Raw genomic sequence first — 25751 nt, 5'->3', positions numbered from 1 at the left:
TGTGCTCATCGCCGGCGGAGGGCGTGTGGAGTCGTGTTTCTAGCGGGTCTTTCGAGATCCGAGTGATTTGGTTTTCGATGGATCCATCTGGATTCGGCTGGCTTTTGTGGTCTTCAAAGTTTCTACATGCCCCTATCGGTGTATTCTTCTTCATGGCAGCAATTTGCTTTGCAGATCACAGTTGATGGCGTCTTCCCGGCCGCCGCTTCTACGAGCTCCCGGGTTCAAACAAGTTTGCTTCGCCGAGGTAGAGGCCTGGTGGCAGCATCGAGCTATGCGCACGGCGCACCATCGGTGGATGCAGGCGGAAGAAGACTTCGACACTTTCAAGGATTTGAATGTAATTTTATTTTTGGTGTATAAGCACCTATGATACTTAATTTATGGCTTTGGGCCCTTTTGCAAAAAAAAATGCATATACGAAATGTTAGAATTGGTCGGTCCGGGGTCCAAGTTGGTGCAACAATTTAAACACCAGCATACACGGAAGTGCAGACATATGTCGCCGTGGAAACGAGCGGGTGCCCGGGAAAGTGTTATCAATTCTCATGTCTACGGCATCTCAAAAAAAAAACTCATGTCCATGGATCTTTTCGCCTGGTCCAACTGACTAAAGGAGGGAGCATCAATAGGCAAAGCCCATTAGAAACTGACACAGCTCGCTCTTGTCCATTCCGAGGTGAGGATCTCGACTCGTGGAACATGATGTTAGCCTTGATTCCATCGTCCCACCACACCAAGATGCCCCCCTCCCTGCCGTTTGGGCTTTTCCTCCTCGTCTCCCTCCATACGAGTCAAATCATAAGCTTAGGAATTAACATCCTACAAATACTCCTTCGACTCTTCCTCTTCTCCCACTCTACAAATATACCCCTCCCTCTCTCTCACACACACACTCATAGCTAGACAGGCCATAAACATGGAGGCCACCGCACTTGTGCTCCTCCCTCACAGCCACAGCGGCCTCACGGCCAGAGCACCCCCATGCGTGGGCGGAAGAGGTGTCTCCTGCGTGACGAAGAAGAGCTACGTGAGGAGGATCAAGCGGAGCTCCACGGTGCGAGGGGTCATGGCGAGGCCACAAGAAGCGACGCTAGCTCGGGTCCCGGCACCGGCGCCAACAAGGCCGGTGAGGGAGACGGCCGCGGCCACGACGACGACGACGGTGTACCACGACACCTGGTTCGACAACCTGGCCATTGGCTACCTCTCCAGGAAACTTCAACAAGCTTCCGGTTCGTGCTTGATCGTATACATATTTGCCAGCTTTGGAATGATCCTCTATCCTTCATGTGGTTTTACCCATGTGAGTTCCTGATGCATGTGAAGAGACATAGTTTTATTATAGCGAAATAAACCAGTGTTACTTTTAGCTATCATTAATGGTAACGGAGCCCTATTTTGATGATAAGCAAAGCCGCCACGGTTTCTTGGCTCGCCCTCACGATCTTTGCCTCGACGAGGAAGATGGCCGGCCGTGTGGCTCAGACATTTGTGTCCCACGCGGCCACACGTCTTGGAAGGTCTTTTTCTTTTTCAGAAGACGGGAGATTGTCGGATCTAGGGAGTATAAAAGCCGCTACGTTGACAAAAGAAAAGTTCGTGCTTAAGTTGGGAAAATAAAATGATCGTAAAAAATTGTTGAATTAAAAATGAGTAATTTGAGGTTAGATGCTTCACAAGAATAAAATGGGCATTTCCCAGATGCTTCTTTTCGTCGTTAGCTGATGGCCTTGCCACCTGACGGGTGCTACTATGGTCCATTTTTGTCAGTATAGGCCGATTAATTTAACTTAGTTAGCCAATAGTTAATTGATCAACGTTGATCACGTAATGCTATGCTTGCCTTGATGCTTTCGTCCGTACGTGGCACGGCAAATTTTCTACCATTGCTGTATGTATATCTATATATACGATCATATATGCCCCACATGCATGTATACAATGTGAGAGAACAAAATTCACTCGAGATTAGTGATGGCAGAATAAAAGGGAAAATATCAGACGATCAAACCAATCTGATAATATGTTGAAGAGCATAGGTACGCGATCGAGCGAGTAGCATATATTGCAAAACAAGCGCAAGTGCGTATCAGCATATATAGCCAGGCAACTACGAGTGGCCATAACTTGCCGATCGTATAACAATAAGAATGTGAGGTGCACACTCTAGGAATCTTTCAGTGGTGAGTCTGTCCTTTTTGTTCTTCTTCTTCACACGATACTACCTAATGGTAATGGACAAGTCAAACAAACATCATGTAGCAAATGGTTTCGCCTAGGAGCTAGCCACTTAGTTAGTGTGTCTACTATGTGGCAGCTGTAAATTCCTTCTGGCACTGATCAGATTTTTCGATGATGGTGTGACTAGACATGCGAATTACCATTCGGCGCGAGTGGTGAGCTATCTCAGAAACAATGACTAGACACGCGAATTAGCACGTAGCTATGACGTACCCCTTTTTAGTTTTTGCCCAGTTCGTCGATGGTACCCAAGAAAAAGTAGATATTGTTTTCTAGACTAGCTAGAGGAAAGCGTTAGTATCAGTGTGCTGTTTGTTGTTCACTATAGTTTTCTACACTACAGTTTTAGTTACATGTGGTCCAAATTAAGGATGGTCGACACTTGCTGACTGACGTGAACATCATGTATGTATGTCATGTATGACAGGGATAAAGAACGGAAAACATGGCTACCAAGGGTTAATAGAGGCCGCGGTGACAATCTCCAGAATCTTCAGGCTCGACACACAGTGCGAGATTGTGGCCAGCGCTCTCGAACGAGCAATGCCAAGCTACATCGTCACAATGGTAAGTACACACCCCAGCCCCATGCATAATTAACTTCATAATAGTATTCAGATTTCAGCTGGCTATGCTATCCCACCAGTGATTTATTTTCTCAACAAAAACAAAAGTAAAAAAGCAACTATATAGGATTTCAAACTTCTGCTTTCAAATTTAAAGGCCTTCTTTTTGGGCATGGAGGAAGGGGAAACAGTACAAATGTCTCTACTTTTTACCTGGATTTTGGTTTGACAGAATTCTGTTTGGGCAGATAAAGGTGATGATGCCGCCTTCAAGATTTTCCAGGGAGTACTTTGCTGCCTTCACCACCATATTCTTCCCTTGGCTGGTTGGACCATGTGAGGTACTATATCAACAGATTTTCTCTCCTTGACATGTTCTTGCTCCATGCAATAAATATGCAATATTTCACTTCATAAAATAAGTAGCCTGCCCTCAAGGAGGGCATCATTCAAAGAAAGACTCCATGCTAGTGCTTCTGGTGAGCCCTGCCCAAAATGAACCGATATAAAGCCACATGCCAAGTTGATAAATATTGCAAAAGTGGTAGGATGTGGCTTGGATGTAGCAATATACAAGACATTTATAGTACATATATTAATATTTCTTTAATGCAGTCCCACATGGAATACACTCCCCACTTTGGATAAGTTTTCTGAGTGATCATTATTATGTCATTGAACAAGGTCAGGGAATCTGAAGTCGATGGAACGAGAGAGAAGAATGTGGTGTACATCCCCAAATGCAGGTAATTCAATCATAACCGAGGAACTTTTCCGCTGAGTAGCTAATGCTAAGGAAACTAAATGCAAGAAAACAAATTGTGGAATGAGTTTAACTAGGTTGAATATAAGGTGTCCCAAATATATTGGTCCAAACGGTTGCTCTGAGCATTCATAGGTGCAAAAACAATTAACTTATTTTGAAATAAACAGTGCATGATTCTGCACCCATTGATTGAATGAATTTATTGCAGTATGTCCATCTTATAAGTAAATCCACTTGAAAGAAAAGGCAAGAAAGTACTAAGGCTGACATGCCACTTGTACTGTCCATGTCGCAATTGTGGCAGACTGATGTTCCTACTCACACTCCACAAACTGCCTATGAGAATAGGCGAAAAATACCTTCTGAAAATAAGAAGAAATGAAAAGTAAGAGGCAAATGCAACATACCAGTACTACCCATGTTTGAGACACTATCCCAATTAACACCAACATAAGGAAAATATTTACTAAGGTGCAGAGTGCAGACATACCAACAAATCTTGACGTAAGTGGTACTTATCTTACTTAATTTGTTATCTTACTCGGTGACAGGTTTCTGGAAAGCACCAACTGTGTCGGTATGTGCACGAACCTTTGCAAGATCCCATCCCAGAAGTTTATGCAAGATTCACTCGGAGTTTCTGTGTACATGTCACCCAGTAAGCTTCCTTTGCTCTGATCCACGAGAGGCTATCCTGAATAGTGAGTATATCAGTGGGTACGCAAAAACTGAAAGATAATCGGTTCGAATACAAGTGAAATAATAAAATTAATATTCCGGCCTGCTGAATAAATTCAGCAAGAGATTAATGGATTATCACTTAAGATATTGAAACCTGAAAGTGCATCTTAATTACCCTGGTCAGTGACCAAATTATAATACAAGTGTAACAGTATAGTAATGTTGACTTCAGTGAACTTAGAATGCCATCTTTCCACTTTAAGTAGTGCTATAATAGGTCCCTAGCCACCCAAATGTTTAGACTAGCCCTTGAAGGGAAATGTTAACTCAAAGCATACATGATATCAAGATTCTCATATGAATAATACAGAACTTGATACTTAAATAGGACCTTTCCATCTATACCTAGGTTATTTACCTTTTTTTTGGTTATGGGACCACCATTTGGGGAACAAAAAGGGTTGGAGCGGGACCAACATGTTTGCAGGTCACACATTAATTGCAAGTGTTGGACAGAAATAGGGCTAGAGAAAGGGAGGCTGGCAGACAATTTGTACTGTCTATTCCAACTGTTCCACAATCCAGGACTAGACAAACACAGTATAGGCACCTTCGCTTTAAAGTGCAGGGCCATCATGTTTCAAATATCACTATAGCAGAGCAATATGGTTCAGTCTCACTTATGAGAAGCACTTGTGAGTGTTGGTTCTTCCAGGGTGATTCGCTGTATATTTCAGCTGCAACAATCATTGTTTCTAGGTCATATGATGTTGATATTTTATGACAGCAGTCCACCCAACTAGGATCAACTTGCGTTGGGATATGCAAGGCATGATTCTCCTTTTGTGCTTTCAAGTACATAGCTCCAGGGGCAGCCAATGAATGTTGCTTACTGCCACTACAAAAGTGCTAATTGTCTTACCCCTTGGGGCTTCACTCCTGTATATTGCAATGGAGCGTTTCCAACTCCATGTCTGATGCCCACAAAACCAGATAATCTATTCTTGCTTTATCTACTTTCTTTTATTTGAAATTAAAAACCCACAGAGGGGGGCATATCAAGTTAGGTTCAAACAAGCCCTTAAGGCCGTTACTAGTTAATTATGTATGAGAGGAAATAGAATATTATGTACTTATGTCAACCATATTGTTACTGTTCAGATTTTGAAGACATGAGCTGCGAGATGATCTTTGGACAGCAACCTCCTGAAGATGACCCAGCACTGAAGCAGCCCTGCTTCAGCACGAAATGTATGGAAGTCCCCAAATGAGACATTCAACATACTCGACAAATATTCTTCTTAAATTCTTATGCTTTTTTACTTTTATGCAGGTATCGCGAAGCAGGACTATGGTGTGAGTTGCTAGCATACTTGATCAGATAGAAATCATTAATGATTAAACACTCCCGAAATATCAGTGAAATGCCCACAGCTCCATAGTTGTATTTTTCTTGAGAAACTTGCAGAAGGCATTTTTAATACATTCAACTATTACGTCAAATTGTTACCCAGAGTGGTCTAAGATGAAATGAAGAGCAGCGAAAATCATCATATCACTCAGAGCAAGAAATATGTAACATACTAACATCACTTGGTGGATCATGTTGTATACTTATAGGATGCGTATAGCTGTTCGGTAAACACTTACCTGGTTACCATTGATGTGCGTCCACATCAAGTACGGACCGGTAACAGAAGAAATTAGTTCAGATCGTTGGTTCAATCTTTGTAAGACCAAGAGAAAGTCTGCTCGGACTGTGAAGGTTAAATGAGTGTAATCATCAATGAGCTCTGGCAAAGCAATCCAAGACGAGACAATCCAGGACGAGGCTACAATTTGGTAGATGGCAAGAGCAGAATGATCGAGGGAGTTGTGTGCATCACTGAAAGCGCAAGTTTCAACATGAAGGCCTTCATAATACTACTCCATTTTGCTATTTCTTTAGTTTCTTGTAGCTTACTAGCTTATCTCGTCTATCTGGCACAAAGTCTCTTGTTCACAACCTTGTAAAATTTCAAGCCATCTTAATAGGAAACTATTAGAATTCTCAGCTAAGGTTGGTGTTTCAGAATAGGTTATTGGCTTTATCTTTTAGTTTCATATATTATTTGATCTCTGTTTTGAAGAGCAGCATATCTCATCTCTTACATAATCGAATTTGTTAGAGGCTTTATGTGAAGACGGGACCTCATACATTTAGGTCCAGCAAGAAATAAATAGAGAAGTGCACGCAAACCTTGCAGGACTCAAGAGCCTTGCGTTATGGCCATGGAAGAGCCTAGTCGTGCGATCATCGATTGAGGACGAGCTCTCCAACTACCCTCTTGTGTGTGTACACACACACACACACCATTCTAAGGTATAGCAAATGTGCACCAACACAAAAAGAAGGGCAACGCGGAAAGCAAGCTTTATTTCGGGGATGTGAAGGTTATCTATCTTACTTGATACAACTCCGTTATTATTCAGAAATTTCTTGTTTCTGTCAGTAGTCTGGAGTTAATTATGTTTTTACACTGTTCACTCACTCATACACAGGCTCAGACCACACCTGCAGAGAGTGTAGCTAGAGGCAAAAAATAACATGAGGGCATCACTTTGCGCTTATTGTGATACATTTTAGCCCAGAGCTTCTGACAGTACATTATGCAATCACATAAGATCTTTTACCAGTTAATTACATACTACCTCCGACCGGGTTTATTATTAGTCCCATTGGTATTTGGGTCCATAATTTTACTAATGAAATATAAGTTACACTCCCTCCGTTCCTAAATATAAGTCTTTTTAGAGATTCTAATATGAACTACATACGGAGCAAAATGAGTGAATCTACACTCTAAACAACGTCTATATACACCCGCCATATTAAAATCTCTAAAAAGACCTACATTTAGGAATGGAGGGAGTATTTAGCAAAAATAGTATCATTGGAAAGTACTTTCAAATATGAATCTAACAATATAACTTTAATGACATATCACTTATATTTTGCTAGTCAAATATACGGTCAAAGTATGACCCAAAATACAATGGCGACTAATAAACCCAGACGGAAGCAGTACTAGAACAGGATATGACGTCTACTTGGCAGAAAGTGCACAACATTTTCTGAATATACGAAGTTGGCAGTGGCATATATCTAATTAATCCATCAATCTCATACGTCTAAGTATCTTCTCGTATTTTGTAAAACAATCAGCCAAAAACTGGATCACACTTAAAAACTCTAATATCTATTAAGGGAAATAAGTGTCTCAGAAAGGAGGGAAAATAGTTCAGCACCTTGCTAGATTGTGGGGCATATCTCCACAGAAGTTGTTCTTGGTCCGAGAAAAAGGAAAAGGGGTTTCCACATCCTGATTCTGGAAACATTGGTAAATAAATCATGACTGACTTGACTAAAAAAGTAAAAAGTATCACAGCTTCAACATTATTACAGAAAAGAATAGTTAGGATCTACCAGCCTGAAGATGCCACTTTCTGGGACCTAGTGCACTTACAGAATATATTCACATAAAGAATTCATACAACACAACAAAGTCAAGACAAGGATAATCATCATTCAGCACTACCGACATGGCATGCACTATTACCATGTTTTGGCTGCTGAGTTATTTCTGTGGCTTGCTTTGATAATTCTATTGGCGTTGAAACTGATACTACTCAGAACAGTTCCTGATCCCTCACTGAATGTGCCACACATTCTCTCTTTCCCTGACACTTATTTTCCTTCAAAAGCATATAAACTTGTATGGTTACAGTAGTACTAGTACCGCAAATGGTGCACATAGAAATTTAACATTAAGGAGATGTACACTCATGTTTCTATTTATTAATATTGAATGTCATTAGAGATGCAAATAAAAAATGTTAGCATTAAACAAGGTCCCCGGTTTCCTAACTTAAATAGTCCGCAAAAGATAAATCTCCAAAAAAAAATGAGATTTAAGTTTAATGAGGGGATAAAATCATATCTCAAAGTCTATTCTCGACATGCAGATATGGTCACTACTCCCTCCATCCCGAATTAGTTATCTTAGATTTGTCTAGATACGGATGTATCTAGAGTTCTAGAGACATTTTGGTGTTAGGTACATCCGTATCTAGACAAATCTAAGACAACTAACTTGGACTGGAGGTAATAACCAGTTGCAATTTAAGAGACATGAAAGGACAGAAACCCAATAATTCATCTTTTCATGGTATCCAGCTAAGAGATTCTAAATTGAATTTGATATCATGATACAATATGTCTGAAACTTAAAAGAATGCCATGAGCCCAAAAGGCATAAGCTCCAGAACTCCATATAGTTCCATTTCTAAATTCCTTTTCAATAGCACTGAAGGATTGTGAAATAGATGCTAATACTAATCTTTCATTCACAGAGGTAGCTGCACAAAATTTCCTACCGAAGGGACTAAGATAGAACATCTAGCAACTCACATAGAGACGTGTGCATTCCAGTTACTTTAAAGGACAGACCCAGTGCTAATAGCTCCCACACCAGGGGGGGCTGGGGAAGGATTATACAAGGCAAGCCTTACCCCTGCACAATGCAATGCAGAGAGGCCGCGTCGAAACCAGGACCTCTTGGCACAAGTGGGGAGTACTTCACCACTGCGCCAGGCCTGTCCTTCGTGCATTCCAGTTACTTGAGAAATAAAAATAGAACAGGAAATGCCAAAGTGCAAATAAACAATAATCCCCTCATAAATCACATAAATCATTACTCCTATAAAGACGTCAATCGGTGGTGGCGGTTAATCACCTTCTGGCTCCTTTCTGCTGTGAGCCGTTAATCTATTGCGAACGTGTGAGACAGTGGTCATGCTTGCCACCAAAGTTGGAATAAAAGCAACATGCTGGGTCGTGTAACTTGATTCATCCATAGCAACGCATAGGTATTACCTAGTGTTGAAAATATTATATCATGAGATTTTAGCATTACGACCAATCCCCCTCTTGAGTTTTTGTCCTTCAAACTACTTTTCACACTGAGTACCTTAAAAATATCACACCTGGACTAACTATTAACACTCAACACATGGTCTAGTCACGCATTTGATGTTTTCCGAGAAAATGCAAAAGACTTTTGTGTTACATTTCATTGAAAAGGAAGGGTTAATCTTATGGTCACACTCCAAGGTTTTGTTGGGTTCACAACTTATAGTTCTATCAGTGAATGTATTTGTGAATTGTAATTAAAATATAATTGAAAATCTCATGCTCAAATAGCAGTTCCAGAGTGTTGAAGCAAAGGTGCATGCCCTAACTGGTGTCACATCAGTAGTATTTTCCACGTCTACAAATAACTGTGCTTAAGGTCGGTGGTTTGAACACGAAAGTAAAACTCAACCAGGCAAAGAGCTGTAAGTTGGATGACTTGAGTATTGGTTATGCTAAAAGAACTATGAAACGTTACCATTGAATGGTAAGAATATGATACATCTAGACAATAATATCAGAGCCTGCTTTAGAACTGAGAACATGATAGATGAAATATAAACAGAGGTGAGAAAAGAGGACGATTTAACCATATTTGAGTCATACCATCTAGCATGCACTTGCAACATTTAGCCACCTTCAGTCCAGCTGCAGCCTGGTTTCGAGTCTAGCCCTCTTGACAATGATAGTCTAAGGATATTATCAGCACTATCCCTTCTCCCAAGCGAGACATAAATATCAGCAAGCATTTTATAGTTGGCTCGATTTTCTGGATCCAGAGACAAGAGATGTCTGGCAGCTGCTTCTCCAATCACCAAATCCCCAGATGAACGGGAAGCACTTAGCAATATCCCCCATAATATATGATTGTCTACACGTTCAGAAATAGTACTTTTTATCAGGTCATATGCATATGCATCAGTCAAGCGTCCAGTACGACAGAGCATATCAACAACACATGAAATATGCTCAACATCCGGCTCAAGACCATATTGCTCTTCCATGAACTTGAGCAAGTCCATTCCCTCTTCAACAAGACCTGTGTTCTTACATGCAGACAGCACAGCAAGAAAGGTGTAGCGGTTCGGTTTCACTTCTGTTTTCTTCATCAGCTCAAAAAGCTCGACAACTTCAACAGCATGTCCATTCCAGGCGTATACCTGAATCATAGAAGTCCAAGAGATTACATCCTTGTCCACAATCCCACTAAAGGTGTCAAATGAATGTCTAAGATCCCCACATCGACCATACATGGTAATGAGTGAATTAGCAATTGTCCTTTCATTCTGGAAACCTCTTTTAACGATCTGACCATGTGCTTCCATCCCCTTCTTCAGTGATGGTATCGAAGAAATCATAGGTAGGATCTCCAAGAATGTGACAGCATCTGGATCAATGCCTACCCTCTGCATTTCCACTGCAAATCCTATTGCCTTTCCCACATGCCCGAGAACTCCACAGCCTTTGATCATGGCATTCCATGCAACTATGTCATCTCTCATTGCTGCAACTCCATGTAGAAGAGCAATTGAAGAATCTAACTGTCCACACCTTGCATACATATATATCAGTGCAGTTACCAAAGATGGATCTCTATTGAATTCACTAGAATCAGCCAGCACATAGCTTTGTTCAATCCATCTTCCTTGTTCCCACTCCCCCAGCTCAGCGCAGGCCGCAATGACATTAAGCAAGATGGACCTAGTGGCCGACACAGTCGAATTTGACAGCATCCAGTGGAAAAGGTTAAGAGCAGAATTCGGTCGTCCATTCCGAACAAGCCCACCAATAATCGTACTCCAAGTGATGGAATCTTTCACCTCCATCTGACGAAACAACATGACAGCCTCCCTCAAACAGCCGGAGTAAAGATAAAGCTCCAGGAGAGCGTTGCAAACACAGACGTTAAGGTGGAAACCAGACCTAATCACAACAGCATGAATCATATAGCAGACCTTCCAAGAACCATAGCTTGCAAACCCGGAAACCAAGCTCACCAATGTTGCCTCAGTCGGAGACACTCCATCCACCATCCTCATCCTTACGAATAACCTGAGAGCCTCTCCCATGCAATTCGCACGGGCATAGCCAGCAATGAGGGCATTCCACACCACGTCATCGCGGTGCGGCATTTCATCAAACACCGTGAGAGCAGCCTCCATGTCACCTGCTTCAGAATGCATTACGACCAGCGCCGTCCCGACCAGGAGGTCGGTTGAAAGTCCTCTGGAGCATGCTTCGCTCCCGATACGCCGACCGAGCTCAAACTCCGACGCGCGAGCGCACGCCGTCACGGCGAGGTGGTACGTGTGGCGGTCGGGCGGGCACGCCATCTCTCGGAAGACATCGACCGCCAGGCGGGGGAGGCCGAGAGCGAGGTACCCGCGGATCATGGCGTTGTAGAGGAGGGGCTTAGGCGGCGGCGCCGAGACGGGGAGCGATGCTGCCCGGCGAAGGGGAACAGCGTCGAACGCCCTGCGCGCGGCATTGGCGGCGCCGAGGCGGAAGTAGCGGGATACGAGGAGGGAGACGACGTAGCCGTTGCCGGCGAGACCCGACACTACGACGAGGGCGTGGGGGCGGCGCACGTCGCCGGCGGTGGAGATGGAAGCGGCGAGGGCCTCTTTGAGCGCTTGGTACTGGTAAGTCGCGAGGGGCATGTCTTGACAGGAAAGAAAGCAGGGAGAATACTTTCTTAGTGTAAGGGGAATACTTATACTTTTTTAATGTTTTTTTTAAAAGGTGTGTATTATATTAAATAATCAACATAGGTTCATTACAATCATCATCGACCAGTCGCAACACGCAGGCTGAAACTGAGCCGATCAACACACCCTTACCCACACCACTCCTACCAAAACTAGCGAGAGCATGGGCAACCCTATTGCCATTTCTAGGGATCTTAGCAATAGTAAAATTAGGGAGTTAGCCCAGCAAACTCTTGAATTCCCTACACAAGCTATCAATGGGAGATCTATTAAAGTCCTTTGAAGAAATTTGTTGGATGACATTCGCACAGTCGTTCTCAATAACTACTGGCCGGTCTATGAACTGCATGGTATCTCGGATTCCTTCAAGACAAGCTTCAGCTTCGGCCGCCTCAGCACTAGCGCAGTTACGGATTGTGTTCCAAGCAGATCCAATCACCGCCCCATTTGTATCTCATAGAACCGCCCCCCAAGCTCCATGGTTTGTCTCCTGAATAAAGCTTGCATCAACATTCTGTTTGAGCCAACCTGAGTTAGGTCTGACCCATTTATAATCTGCATCTTTTTGTTTAGTCTCATGGGGTGAAATGGCTGGCATCACTTTTCCTTTTCATTTAAAGTCAGGAAGCGACTGTCCCGCTCTAATCGCCGCAAGGCCGGGTTGCCAGGCACCTGAGTATGCCGGCGGAGCACCGAGGGTGGACGGAGCGGACCAGGGCATGGGCCATGCTTGAACAAGCCCCGTCCAAGGATCATGAGGAGGCCGCCATGCAACCGCAGATGGAGCACTGGTGGGTGGTGCAGGACTCGGTGCTGGTGATGTCATAGGCGGAACCGAACGAGTCGACGGCGGCCTGTAGATAGGGTTTTTGCCGCGGTAGTTCGGACTAGGACGCCAGCCTGGGGGCGGTTCAACAGATGACGATGCGGACGGCCCGGCGGTAGGAGCCGTCCTGGAAGGCGGCGCTGGTGTAGACGACAAAGGAGGACAAGCCGCAGCATGAAAGACCTTGGGGCGAGAGTCCTTGCGAGCTTGTGTTTCCGCCGCGAGTTGTAGCAAGGAACGAACTTCAGCGAAGGTAGGAGGGGGCCGTATCATCGGTATGAACGAGGCTTGCTTGTCAAAGTCTTCGCTGAGGCCGACGACGACGATATTGATTAGCTGTGAGTCGCTAACTGTATCGCCGAGTTCGTGGAGCTCATCACCAATGGTCTTAACGCGCTGGCAGAACAGGTTCACCGGGGCGTCTCCTTGCACCATATTGCGAAGCTCGGTGTGGAGAGCGTTTTTCCGAGCGTCGGTGTTGCTTTGGAAGAGCTGACGGAGGGAGTGCCAGATGTTGGCAGCGGTGGCGCCGTCGTGATCGAGCATGTTGAAGATCTCGGTGGTGATGCGGGTGTAGAACCAGTGGACGATCGCGAGATCGTCTTTCAACCATTGCGGATCGTCGGGGCGGGGAAGACAGTTGGCGGCGACATGCGAGCGCAGGTTGCAGCGGCCGAGGTGGAGATCGAAGAGATGTCTCCAATGGTAGTAGTTGTGGGCGGCGAGATCAAGAACTATGGGGATGTAGGGGCTGACGTCGGAGATTGTGTCAGCAAGAGATATTGGTGCGGCGAGGATGGGTGCAGGGTAGTTTTATGGAGCTATGGTGAGGGCCGAGAGAGAAGCGGCCGCGGCGTTGGCAGCCTTGGCGATGAGTGTGGCCCGGCGCTCGAAGTAGCCGGACGGCGGCGGCGGCGGTGGCGTTGGCGGAGCCATACCCTAAACCCTGGGACCGGTATCTGATACCATGAAAGCTGAATAAAACTGTTGCTTATTGATGATTTGGTGCGGCATACAAGAGTATATAAGAGGGTACAAACCGACTTGGGATAGAAGTATAAAACTGACTTGGACTAGAAGTCGTATACCATAATGACTACTCTAACAGGAGCTAGCATAACTTTGTAGGAAATCTGCTGATGCCTTTATTGTATCTTTCCCGTCACCAAATATAATGTTATTTCTAAGGTGCCACGCTCGCCACCAGATGAAGAGGAGGTGTGTACGCTCCTCCTCATTCGCCTTATCAAGAGTTAGAAGGACCCACTCACGCCCCGTACATGTGAGATCAGTGTCCCGGGGAAGGTTCCAGATCTCACGCATGGTGTCACGCAGGGCTTTAGCTTTGTGCATCTCATGACTACGTGATATCCATCTTCTGGTTCCATCCCACAAATAGAGCATGTAGGGAATAGCTCCAACCCTCTCTTATGTCTACTTGTCTGAACTCCGAGTGACTCCGTCGCCAAACGCCATCCAAAATTTCTAATCTTGGGAGGGACATTTGCTTTCCAAAGCACGCTCCAAATCTTTCTTTCTCCAGTTGGCGATGTACTGCTTTGTCCCAGATCTCGATTCGCCTTCTTGTCATTAACGGCTAGCCTGTACGCACTGCGAACCGAAAAAACACCTGAGCGTTCAAAGTGCCATGCTATAAAATCCTCAGAGGTAGACTGTGGAAGGCGAATTTTTAGCACTTCATCAACATCATGAGGTAGTAATATTTTCCTAATCAGTTCCTCATTCCATGTCCTTGTCACTGGATCGATCAGTTCGGAGACCCACTTTATCCTAGTACGAGAGTGTTTCCCAGTGATTTTTAAATTTCCCCTTGGATCCAATTATCTCTCCACACTCTAACTTTATCACCTTCACCAATCCTCCAAACGATGCCTTTCTTAAGGAGATCCAAACCATGGCAGATTCCTTGCCAGCACGGTGACACGTTCTGGATAAAAGCAGTGTCAACAAGATTGCCATGTGGGTAGTATTTTGCCTTTAACAGTCTCGCACATAAGCTGTCCGGAAATTGGATAAGTCGCCAAGCCTGCTTCGCCAGGAGGGCTTGATTAAATAAGCAGAGGTCCCGGAATCCCATACCTCCCTTCTCTTTTGGCATTAGCAGCTTATCCCAGGCAAGCCAGTGTATCTTCCTTCTATCATTTTTGTCCCCCCACCAAATGTTTCTGGTGATCTGTGACAGCTCCTCACATAAGCCTGCAGAAAATTTGAACACACTCATGGCATAGGTAGATAGTGCCTGGAGTACCGATTTTATGAGGCTCTCCTTAGCCCCACTGGATAAATATCTCTCACACCAATCCGTACATCTCTTCAATGAACGCTCTTTAATGGGCTGAAATTTACCATTCTTCATTCTTCCTTCAGGGACTGGAAGTCCCAGATATTTTTCTTCAAAATCAATTTTCTGAACACCCAGGATTTGTGCCACTCTCTTTCCTTCCTCCTGACTACAGGATTTGCCAAGCATGATAGAGCATTTACTAGGACTTAACAATTGACCTGTAGCCTTTTCATACCTCGTTAGTACATTCTTAATTCTCGAGGCTTGGTCCTGATTCGCCTTAAAGAATAACAGGCTATCATCCGCGAATAGTAAGTGAGAAATGCCAGGCGCCCCTCTGCAGATCTTGAACTCCTGAATATGACCGGTGTTGATCTCCGATTGTAGCAGAGTAGAGAGACCATCGGCAACGAGCGGGAATAGGTAAGGAGAATACGGGTCACCTTGACGCAGGCCCCGAGAAGGCGAAAAGACTGGAGGATAGTCCCGTTCATTCTCACGGCATACCTGACTGACGTCACACAACTCATCGTCCATCTAATCCATTGGTCTGCAAAGCCAAATTTCCTCAAAACCCGGCTCAAGGTAGTCCCAGTCCACACGATCATACGCTTTTGTGAGATCTAGTTTGTAAGCGCAAAAAGATCCTTTGGCATCACATGACTTTTGCATGGTATTTATACACTCAAAGGCTATTAAGGCGTTATCCGTAATCATCCTCCCAGAAATGAAGGCACTTTGGGTGGGGGCTATAATATCCTCGAGCAAAGGTCTAAGGCGATTTACCAGACACTTAGCTATGATTATATAAACAACATTGCATAAACTTATTGGTCTGAAATCCTTCAACTTAACTGGGTCTTTCTTCTTTGGAATAAGGACTATAACTGTATCATTCACCCCATCAGGCATAACTCCATCAGCAAAAAATTTCTTTACAGCCCGAATAATATCATCTTTTAAAGTAGCCCGGTGTCTTTGGAAAAAACGAGCCGGGAAGCCGTCTGCCCCAGGCGCTTTTAGTGGCCCGATTTGGAATAAAGCATTTGCAATCTCATCATCAGTGAATTCTTTACATAACGTATCATTCATAGCAGCATTAACCCGGCCTTGGACATGGTCAAGGATAATATTAGGTTCGATCTGATTATCTTTGGTGAAGAGCTCCTGGAAAAAACTTGTGGCCATGTCCTCCAAATCCTCTTTTTTGTCAATAATGTTACCCGCCTCATCTTGAAGCTTCCGGATAGAGTTTTTCTTTGCGCGCCAAGTAGCTTTTCGATGAAAATAATTTGTATTTCGATCGCCCTCCTTCAGCCACTCCACTCTTGATCTTTGCCGCCAAGCAATCTCTTCTTTATCTTGTAGTTCATCTAGTTCCTTTCTTAGCCGCTTTCGCTCAGAGTTTGCGAAACTGTCATTACGGTGACTGATAGCCTAAATTTTATTCTGAAGGTCCTTTATTTTCTTTGTGATAGAACCAAAATTCCGTTTGCTCCAGTCGTGAAGAGAACTCATCACACCTGATAGGTTTGCTGTAATATCTCCTAAATCTCTGGCTGGCCGATGCTTTGACCAAGCCAACTCAACTTCTTCAGTTAATTTGTTATCCTTTTCCCAGAAAGCTTCATATCTACGTTGTTGACTGACTGGGTGGTGTACAGGTTGCTGCACACAGCACACCTCAATGGGGCAATGATCTGAAGCTGTACTAACTATGTGATTAACCTGATTGTTTGGGAAAATATTCATCCATTCCGGGTTCGCCACCGCCCTGTCAAGTCTAACTTTAACATTGCGATCGCCATCTTGGCCATTGTCAAAAGTCCACGGCGCCCCTAAGAAACCTAAGTCATGAAGATCACAGTGGGATAGGATTTCTCTAAAATCAAACATTTGTTTTTTTATTTCTACACGTTCTAGAAAAATGCTCTTCCTGCCACATACACTCATTGAAATCGCCTGCCATCAGCCATGGTCCCGGCGAGGTTAAGTTTTCCATTTTACGCATTAGATCCCACATAAGATGGCGCAAGTGTGTACGAGGCTCTCCATAAACAAAGGTGCATCTCCACTTTATTCCAGAGGGCATATTACAAATGAATACATCAATAATTCTCTCGCCTAGCTTAAAAGAGCTCAACATCGACACTCTCATCCCAGAACAAAGCTAGGCCACCCCCTTTACCTTCTTCTATATAGGAAACTACATTGCGGAGGCCTAGCCTCCATCTAAGACCTTCTACAAACCTTTTATTTTGACGAGTTTCAGAAAGAAACAAAATTTTTGGACGCTGAGCATGCACAAGCCTCACCAATTCTTGAACTTTCCGGGGTCGGCCCAAGCCCCGGCAGTTCCAACAAAGTATCGTCATGGCTCCTGACAGGCACGCTCATCCGTGCCTGTCAGTTGACCAGCGGCCCCATGGCTGGTTGCCTCCGATTTCTTGGCGTCCTCCTTCCTGGTCTCCTCCTCCAGCGACACCGAAGGTGATCCTCTGCTCTTCTTGCTGCTCTCAAAACTGAACTTTGGCAGGTTTTTCTCATCATCCAGATCCATTGGAGCTCAGTCCTCTCCGCTGAGCTTACCAAGAACTTGATTCTTCCGGCGGTATACGCAGGCAGCGCTGTTGGTGTCATCTGGACCGTACAGCTCACGGCAAATAGAGCTGTCACTCCTGCCATATTCGCGGATCGGGGAGTAGGCCACCGCTGCCTGCACTGGCCCATCAGTAGCACCCCCAGCAGATGGATGCAGCGCCACTTGCTGAATTGCAGCGACCCCCATCACCTCATGTGCTGGGGTGGTCACTACAAGGCCATCAACACCCCCTGGATGAATTGGGGCATCAGAAGGCTTGTTGGCTTCACGACCAGTAGCAAGGCCAGCAGTATGCTTGGCCACTCCGGCCCTGGTAGCTGCAGCCAGTCGTCCCAGCCCTGGGTTCCTTTTGGCCGCCTGGAAGAGAGGCTTCCCACGCCCATTGCTGCTAGCCCTGGAATGTTTAGAACGGGCACGCTGATTCCAGACTGTCTTCGACTTTACTTGCTGTTCTGGATTCACCTGCATAGGAATGTTAGCTATCCCGTGTACTTTGTCCGCTACAACCCCTTCATTGGCCTTGAGATTCTCCACAGCAGCAACCACCCCTTTCACGACAGCCTTGATCATGGGATCCGTTGTCGTCCGCTCATCATTGTCGGTGGCCTTCAGATTGGTGCCCAACTTTTCTGTCTCCCCTGCTTTCTTCCCGTTTCCATCTTCTGCATCCATCACAAGAGCCTGGGAAGGGAGCCTACCAAACTGGAGGTTGCGCTTGGCACTGCTCACCTTCCCTGGCATATAGAAGCTCCGGTGCTCGAACATCTTGTATGGCGAGGCACGCTGCTCCGTAGAGAACCACCCTATCTTCTCCTCTTCTATTATCAGACATGATTTCTCTGTGTGCCCAATGATGCCACAATAAAAACAAAAATGGGGAACGCGCTCATACTTTACAGGGCATCTTTTCCATCCGTGCCTTCAATCTTTATCCACCTCCTGAGCGGTTCAACCACCTTGTGCTCGATCTGGATGCGGAGGAACTGATCTAAGGTGCGGCCATTATTGTTGGTGTGGACCAGCTGCACCTTTCCCAGCTTCTTGCCCGCTTGCTCGCAGAGGGTATCGTCCATCATGATGAACGGCCGGAGTTCGTAGATGTGAGCCCACATGGGCAGGATGTCGACGGGGACCTCCGCAGCCGCCCTCATGCCATCATGCGCCGCCACCAGCAGGGCGTCGTTGTCATGGATCCACGGGCCACCCCGTAGGATGTGGAGAATACTTTCTTAATGTTTTATTTTATTGAGAAGATCATATTTCTTCCAGGAGAATACTTAATACATTTTTAGTGTAATAAGGGGAATACTTAGACAAGTACTGCTGTGGGAGTTGGAAATGTGGTAACAAAATTTCACTTTTGGGGCTTCAATGAAAGCATGGAAGCCAGAAACATGGCCATTCCAAGGAAGCAACTGGTTAGAGACTTAGAGGTATCTCTTAATAGCACCTTGTAGAGATCATATTGGTGAAGCGCAGGGACGCATGAGAGTGCACCATGTGTCATTTTCTAGTGCGGTCCTGCGACACAGCAAAGGTGTGCTTCACACGAGATACAGGTGCAGGTGGAGCACAGGGAGAGGTGTTCTACCTAGGGTGAAGTACTAATATGCCCCAAAAGAGAAAAAAAGGTGAAGCATAAATGGGCTACACGGTAGAGCACATGTGTGCTTCTCGCAGAGCACAGGTGTGCTCCGACAGGTGGGGCACATGTATGTTCACCGTGATGTGCTTCCCAGTGAAGCACACGCTTCATGATAGAGCACAATTGTGCTCTCTTCAGGGAAGCATATCAAACCGAAAAGGAAAAATATATAAAAAGAATCAGTGTAATCCTTTCTTCTTTCGCTGCATGTCAAACGCGGAGCACCTTGAAGATCGGTCTCGATGGGCCACGTTTGTCACTTGTTGCGGACGGAAGCAACAGAAAAGTGAACCCGTAAAGGGTACTCTTAACATGTGAGTTCGTCGTTCAAGGTCAGGAAGTTCTGCCCTTTCAGGGCCTCTATCATGTCCATCGCATCGGTTACAAATGTCACACGGTATGTTGTCCTTGGTCCCACAATATGACAAGTCCTCCATAGCCCATAGCCCGTTCCCCTCTAGCTGTCGCACGTCCACGCCGACCCATGGAGACGCCACAACTCGGGTACTACGATGTGTGTGCTCCATTTACCCAACGAGCCATCGCCAACCGCTACAAAGGTCTAACCAGTGGACACCTGCGACGCCGCCTCGGTATCGAGCAGCAGAGAGAAGCGGTGGTTCCCCCATGATGTTGTGCCCGCACGCGCCCATGGAAGATGAAACATGACTGTTCTGTGTCTACATCATCTTAACTCTTCAAGCTATGCCAAGAGGAGGGCAATTACTTACATACAACCCCCTTTATTAGAACACAAGATGCAAACAAAGAATCGGTCACCCCAAGATCTACAAAACATGTACAAATCAGAGCTAATCTTTCCATTTCCCAACATGTCAAAATGCGCACTCCGGGTTTCTCTTCAAGAAAAAGTCAAGAAACTGCAGAAGACGTTGATTCATTGGATTCAGTGGATGTAAGCAAATTGATAAGTGAATTCACTGAAGTAAATGCCATTCATGTCAAGTATTTATTTTCTTTGCAATGTGACCTGAAATTTATCCGATATTGGCACCAATTGTATTGAACAAAATTTGCAGCAGTTGGAAAATTCAGACAACAAGTACACTTTGAGTTATTGGCAAACAGTGTAGCATGATGTGTGCATCAGGAGTTCATGACACGTGCTTTTTCCTCCCTTCCTGATGCGATAAATAAATTCTGGATTGCTAAATTGTAATTTTTCATCACTAGATGGTATACGAATCTAGATGTAGTTTTTATTATTTTTGGTGTTCGCTGTAAAAAATAGTAACTTGGAATAGTTCAAGCGCCAAAGCAATCCTCTTGGAGGATCGTGTGCCTATTTTTTATTCATGGAAATATTTTTAACATGAGGGACACATGCATCAGATGAAACCATTGGAAGAGATCGAGTGGCAGATGCCTGCACAAATCAGATCCAAGGCTATTGCATAAACAAATCCCTTGTCTTAATTGATCAATTGTGATAATAAATTTACACTCATTAATTCATGGTAAAATTAAGAATCTCACTCGCACTACTGGAAAACATCCCAGTGCAATGCTCCTAGACACTTGCAACCAGATTATATAGCTGACAACTTGTTACTCCCTCCGTTCCGAATTACTTGTCGCACGTATGGATGTATCTAGATGTGCGACAAGTAATTCGGAACGGAATGAGTACTTATCTACTTGCTTCTTTACTTTGCTCGGCTAAGTAAGACCACCAGTACTGCAGAGTGCAAAGTGCAGAGTCTACTTCCTCTGCTTCTCTCGGCTAAGTTAGAGCACCACCGGTAATACTGCACTGCACACCGGAAGAGCTTTCTCCTCCTCCTTGGATCACTTCACTTGAGCACACGTCCGTGGATATGCATGCATGCATCACTTGTACGTCTCCATGTCCCGTCGACGAGCCATCGCAACGAGCTGAGCTTGAGCACGCCATGCTTCTTGTCTTGCTTCGAGCAGCTCCTGTGGGGACTTGGTCACGTCTGAGGGGTCGATGTAGGGGGTCGTTGAACTGCACGGTGTCCACCATCCGCTCCACCTTCCGCCGGGCCTCTGCTCTGCTGCGCTCGATGTCACGCCGACGGCTGGCCTCTTCTTCCGCGGCGGCAGGGCGAGCCCAAGCCTTGGCGTGGCGAGCATTCTCGATGAGTTCGCGCATGTTGATCGGCGGCTTCGATTGTGTCGCGCTCGCCGGAGATTCGGCGACCTGGTTCTTGATCACGGAGGACTGGAAGCACGCAGGACTCTTCGGATCATTGGCGCTCGTGGGACACGGAAGGTTGATCTTGGCGGTGGTGACCGCGACGCGGAGCTCGCCGCCGGGGCAGACGCCGCGTACGCGCTTCGCCGGCGGCTGCGGTCCGTCGTGCACGGACATGGCACGCTTCGGCCTCTTGGCAGCGGCGGGGTCCGCCATCAGGGCAGGGTTCACGCGCACGTGGGAAAAGCACGAGTGAAGGTCGGCGGCGGCGGCGCTACGGCGCGGGGGCAGAGACGGCGGGAGCACCGTGGTGCCGCCCATGGTCGCGGCCGTGGAATCGCGAGAGCAATGGATCAGACGTAGCGCGAGCTGGTGGCGGGAGGGAGCAAGAGGACGTGGATCGTGATTCTGGGGCAAGAAGGCGAGCTCGCCGGATCGGAGGTCGGGGAGCGGGAGGGGCAAGCAAGGGTTGGAACCGGTGGTGTGGCGGCAAAGGAGTAAGCCGGATTCTCGATGGGGGGAATTGAATCCGAGTTGGGCCCTGAGACGCGCTGTTGGGAACGCGCTTCGATTTTCTGTGATTTCGTCCAAACAATTCGAACGGGCTAAGCTTCTCCAAACTCGAAGCCCAAATTAAAATCTCGAAAGCCCGTCGCGACGTGACGGCCCAAACCGGGCACACGGCCGCCGCAGCAGAGATGGCCGCCGGAGTCAACGCCGATGGTCCTGAGCCGGCACACCAGCCTCCGCCCCCAGCCCCTGAAAATGGCGCCGACTCCGAGGACGAGGACTACGTGGGCGACGGCGACAAAGCCCCGGTGGCATTCTCAGCGGTGGCCGGCGACGGGAGCCACCTGGAGCTGTTCGCTGGGAGCATGTGCGCGGCGCGAGGCGAAGGGAGAGCTCCGGCGTGCTGCGGGGCACCGGCCGCGGTGTTATACGGCCTCGAGCTCGGGGCAGCCCGCCGCCCGGTAACCTCCACCATCCTGTAAGCGCCCGTACTCGTGGCTTTTCTATTGTGTACAGTTCAGAAGCATGTATAATTGCACATACTGAAGCATTATTTAGGACCAATTTCTTGCGAATTTACACCAGGATTGAAGAGCACAACGAGGAAAAATGGCCGGAAAATTTGACGGCGTTGGCGTAACCGACTAGCTCCTCTGCCTGTGGAAGCATTTGAGCCTCCCGCAGAGCATCACCAGGACAAGAACCACCTTCCCCTGGTCGCTCCACCACCCGGAGAAGCTGTACGGCATGTCCTGGCAGACGCTCTGCTTCTCCGGGTGCGGCAGCCTCGCGCAACTGTAACCGGTGGACAGCCCTACGTTCCTGTACGCACTGCACGCGTGGAAATCGATTCAGTCACAACACAAGCAGTTCCTGAAGAATTATGAGAGGGCTAAAGTTTCAGAAGATTTCAGTGTGTTCGGCTAATTACCTTATGACCTCGAAGATCATGTTGAATGTGGAGAAATTGAGAGGGTCGGCGGAGAGCGATCTCCTCTCGGTGATGCAGACCAGCATTATCAGCACCGCGGTGCAGGCTAGCGGTGAAAACAGCATTTTATTCAGTGACAGTCTTCTCTTGTTTGCTCCATCCTTGTGTTCTGTGATGCCCCTCTCGGCATGTTCATGCAGTGAGAGAAATGATGTCGAGGCTGGAATGCACCTGAAAATGTACAGATACTTGTTAATTGCTCCTGTGGTTGTTTGCCTGCCAACAAGAACTTGGAGGGTGCGAAACTTACATCATGGCGATGCATAGTATTAAAACCGCAGGAGCGACGAGGGAGCAGTCGATGGAATTCTCCCCTGCCTGCCTTGTGTTCACCGCCATGAACAATGCGTTGGTGATCTTCTGATTGGGGGTCAGCCCCGCAAACACTGCGGATTCCCAGTTCAAGCAGCAGAAAAACGTGACGGCCACGGCTATGAGAGCAGCGACCGATGCTGCAAGGAATACTGTCTGCTTGTTAGGCAGCAAGTGGTTAGAACCCAAGGCCTTTGTGTTGTTCATCATGAACTCCAACTCTTCAGGTTTAGCTCTGGTTATGCTTAGTCCTCTCAGTGCCCATATCACCAGCCTCAGAAACACAGGAAGCAGCGTGTTGCCTGCAAGAATCTGGCCAGTGAGTAGCAGGAGGAGGCCCTGGTTTGAGGAAAACACCGCCATGCTCTCGTTCGTCGGAATCAGCCCTCCGTTGGTGAAAGAAGAGACAGTGACTGATATGGAGAAAAGCATGGTATTGATGCTTTTCCTTGTTAGCACATCTCTTGCAGTTGAAACATGTGCTACGTACAAGAACACCAATAGAGAACCTACAAGAAGAATCAAGACCATGTATGCCAACAGCACAAATCCTATGTATTTGCGGCAACCCTTCTTGAGGCTAGTGGTATTAGTTGATGGTGTTACCGGGATTGCCTCTTCTATCTGCGACTCATCTTGCACGGTAACCGATCTAACTCTACTATCTTCAGGGTCATGCTTGTTTTGCTTGCTCAACTCATGAATATGGCCAAGCAGGGAAACAAACATCTCACTGCCTAACAACATCAAGAGAGTTAGGATAACTACTTGAGAGGTAGAAAGATCCTCCATTTTGATTGTAGCTAATCCTGTAACTGTGACTGCAGATGTCGAAAGGAAAAATATATCGACATAGCGAGGACTGTAGTTAGGGTTGCTTGGCTTCAGCGCCATCAAGGCAGCAAAGCCAAGTACATCAACGATAACAAAATAGGACAAGTGAATCAAAAGTGGGCTAAGATGGAAAGCAATGAACTGAAAAATGAACACAGATGAATTGCTGACATGCCTTGCAGAACTAAGAAAAGTATGCAGCCGGATAGGCATTGGAGTTAGATAGATGGCAGTGTGCCTCTATATCTTTGATGTATGTGCCTTGATTCAGCAGGCAACTACAAGTACAAGTGAGCAATGGAAGTATATATACAGCCCGGTCAAAGTTAGTGGACAAGCAGACATGGACAATGCGGTTTGAGATGCCTTCCATATTTTCTTTTGGAAAAAAAGATACCTTTCAGAACTTAATGCTATGCGTGCGGGTGTGCAGACGAGCTTAGAAAAGAACAGTTTGAATGCGTGCTAAATTTTTGTCCCACCATTTGCCAATTGTCATGTTTCTAAAGGCAACTATGACCAGCTCACCAGAGTAGGCAAGTGAAAGTGTTGTTTACATAGAAGGCAATTTGCCAATTGCCATGCCACTAAGGCAACCTTGATCAGGTGGTGTAACAGTTCTGGTGGTGGAATTTCCTGGAATTTATGGTAAACTTTTTTTTGGATGGATGTAAGATCACCTCTGAATTTTGCATTGTAAAGTGCAAACAAGATCACCTCTGAATTTTGCATTGTAAAGTGCAAACAAGAATGTGCATGAGACGATTTTGGTACTTTGCATTTGGCTCTTCCCTTGAAGACAATTTTCCCCATTGCCATGCCAATAAGGCAAGCTTGATCAGGTGGTGTAACAGCTCGTATGTTCTGGTAGTGGAATTGCCTGGAAGTCATGTTGAACTTTTTTGGGATGGATGTAAGAGCACCTCTGAATTTTCATTGCAAAGTGCAAACAAAAATGTCCATAGAGCGATTTTGGTACTTTGCATTTGGCTCTTTCCCTGAAGATGTCCAGCAATAATGAGTCAGAAAGTGATTGCAGCTGCTATGCTGCAAGGACACAGAGCATGTTTAGCTGTAATGGAACTCATGGCTAGGAAGTATTCTATGCCATGCTTCAAGGGAAATGTACAGACACAAGTGGACAAGAACCTTTCTCAGTTAGTCCCTTTCTAGTCAGTTCCCTGCTCAGCATGGTACATCGCAAATCCAGGATGTAGTTACATCTTGATTGGTCCTAAGCTGAGGAGGTAAGATGAGTCCCAAGGTTATTCGAGTGCATGCGGCTAGGATTTCTCTACTCAAATTTGTGCTCAAATGGAGAGTGTTGCTTGATTGAAATCTTGAGGTGAAATCTGTAAATGTTACTGACTGAAGATGCTAATGGATTCACCTCACTTTGGAAGAGGACCCCAAAGAAGGTTCACTGAACTTAATAGCTCTACCCCTTTGCATGATTTGGTGTTTGTTGTGACTTTGGCTTCTATGATGGCCTTTTGTGTTCTATTTGTACAGTTATTTCTTCAAGTGAATCATTTGTGCAGTACTCAGACTGAATAGCGCCTCAACAAAATATGCCGAGGTATTGTTCATTATTTTCATGCAGACTTTAGGCTTCGATTCCATAATCAACT

The 25751-nt window shown here is 45.9% G+C and overlaps 4 protein-coding genes across 14 annotated transcripts; 2 read left to right on the top strand and 2 right to left on the bottom strand.

The window, feature by feature from the left end:
* Positions 1 to 458: 458 nt before the first annotated feature.
* Positions 459 to 11882, bottom strand: LOC109768842 (pentatricopeptide repeat-containing protein At4g13650). 11 transcript variants are annotated; one of them, XR_012189589.1, is made up of 6 exons: positions 9815 to 11882; positions 7546 to 7625; positions 4067 to 4270; positions 3845 to 3938; positions 3024 to 3296; positions 459 to 1314 (listed from the first exon to the last, which is right to left on the bottom strand). XR_012189589.1 is itself a non-coding variant. In XM_020327575.3 (2 exons), the coding sequence occupies exon 1, from the start codon at positions 11866 to 11868 to the stop codon at positions 9838 to 9840; it is 2031 nt and encodes a 676-aa protein (XP_020183164.1). In that variant the 5' UTR covers positions 11869 to 11882; the 3' UTR covers positions 4130 to 4265; positions 9815 to 9837. The 11 variants fall into 11 exon arrangements, 2 of the variants coding, with proteins under 2 accessions (XP_020183164.1, XP_040250509.1); XR_012189590.1 differs by lacking the exon at positions 3845 to 3938 and having other exon boundaries at positions 459 to 1579; positions 4168 to 4270; XR_002234192.3 differs by lacking the exon at positions 3845 to 3938 and having other exon boundaries at positions 4168 to 4270.
* LOC109768843 (beta-carotene isomerase D27, chloroplastic) lies at positions 901 to 5760 on the top strand. The gene is made up of 7 exons (XM_020327577.4): positions 901 to 1235; positions 2672 to 2811; positions 3059 to 3151; positions 3495 to 3556; positions 4128 to 4234; positions 5419 to 5508; positions 5591 to 5760. The coding sequence occupies exons 1-7, from the start codon at positions 920 to 922 to the stop codon at positions 5623 to 5625; spliced, it is 843 nt and encodes a 280-aa protein (XP_020183166.1). The 5' UTR covers positions 901 to 919; the 3' UTR covers positions 5626 to 5760.
* A 10089-nt stretch (positions 11883 to 21971) lies between the features above and the next one.
* Positions 21972 to 22852, top strand: LOC109768847 (uncharacterized). Its single transcript, XM_020327580.4, has 2 exons — positions 21972 to 22461; positions 22569 to 22852. The coding sequence occupies exons 1-2, from the start codon at positions 22172 to 22174 to the stop codon at positions 22621 to 22623; spliced, it is 345 nt and encodes a 114-aa protein (XP_020183169.1). The 5' UTR covers positions 21972 to 22171; the 3' UTR covers positions 22624 to 22852.
* Positions 22520 to 25653, bottom strand: LOC109768841 (cation transporter HKT2;4). The gene is made up of 3 exons (XM_020327574.4): positions 23225 to 25653; positions 22915 to 23145; positions 22520 to 22814 (listed from the first exon to the last, which is right to left on the bottom strand). The coding sequence occupies exons 1-3, from the start codon at positions 24331 to 24333 to the stop codon at positions 22628 to 22630; spliced, it is 1527 nt and encodes a 508-aa protein (XP_020183163.1). The 5' UTR covers positions 24334 to 25653; the 3' UTR covers positions 22520 to 22627.
* Positions 25654 to 25751: the final 98 nt, after the last annotated feature.

The sequence above is a fragment of the Aegilops tauschii genome, chromosome 7 (genome assembly GCF_002575655.3).
Source record: "Aegilops tauschii subsp. strangulata cultivar AL8/78 chromosome 7, Aet v6.0, whole genome shotgun sequence".
Classification (NCBI taxonomy): Eukaryota; Viridiplantae; Streptophyta; class Magnoliopsida; order Poales; family Poaceae; genus Aegilops; species Aegilops tauschii.
This window is presented reverse-complemented; position numbering and strand designations above follow the sequence as displayed.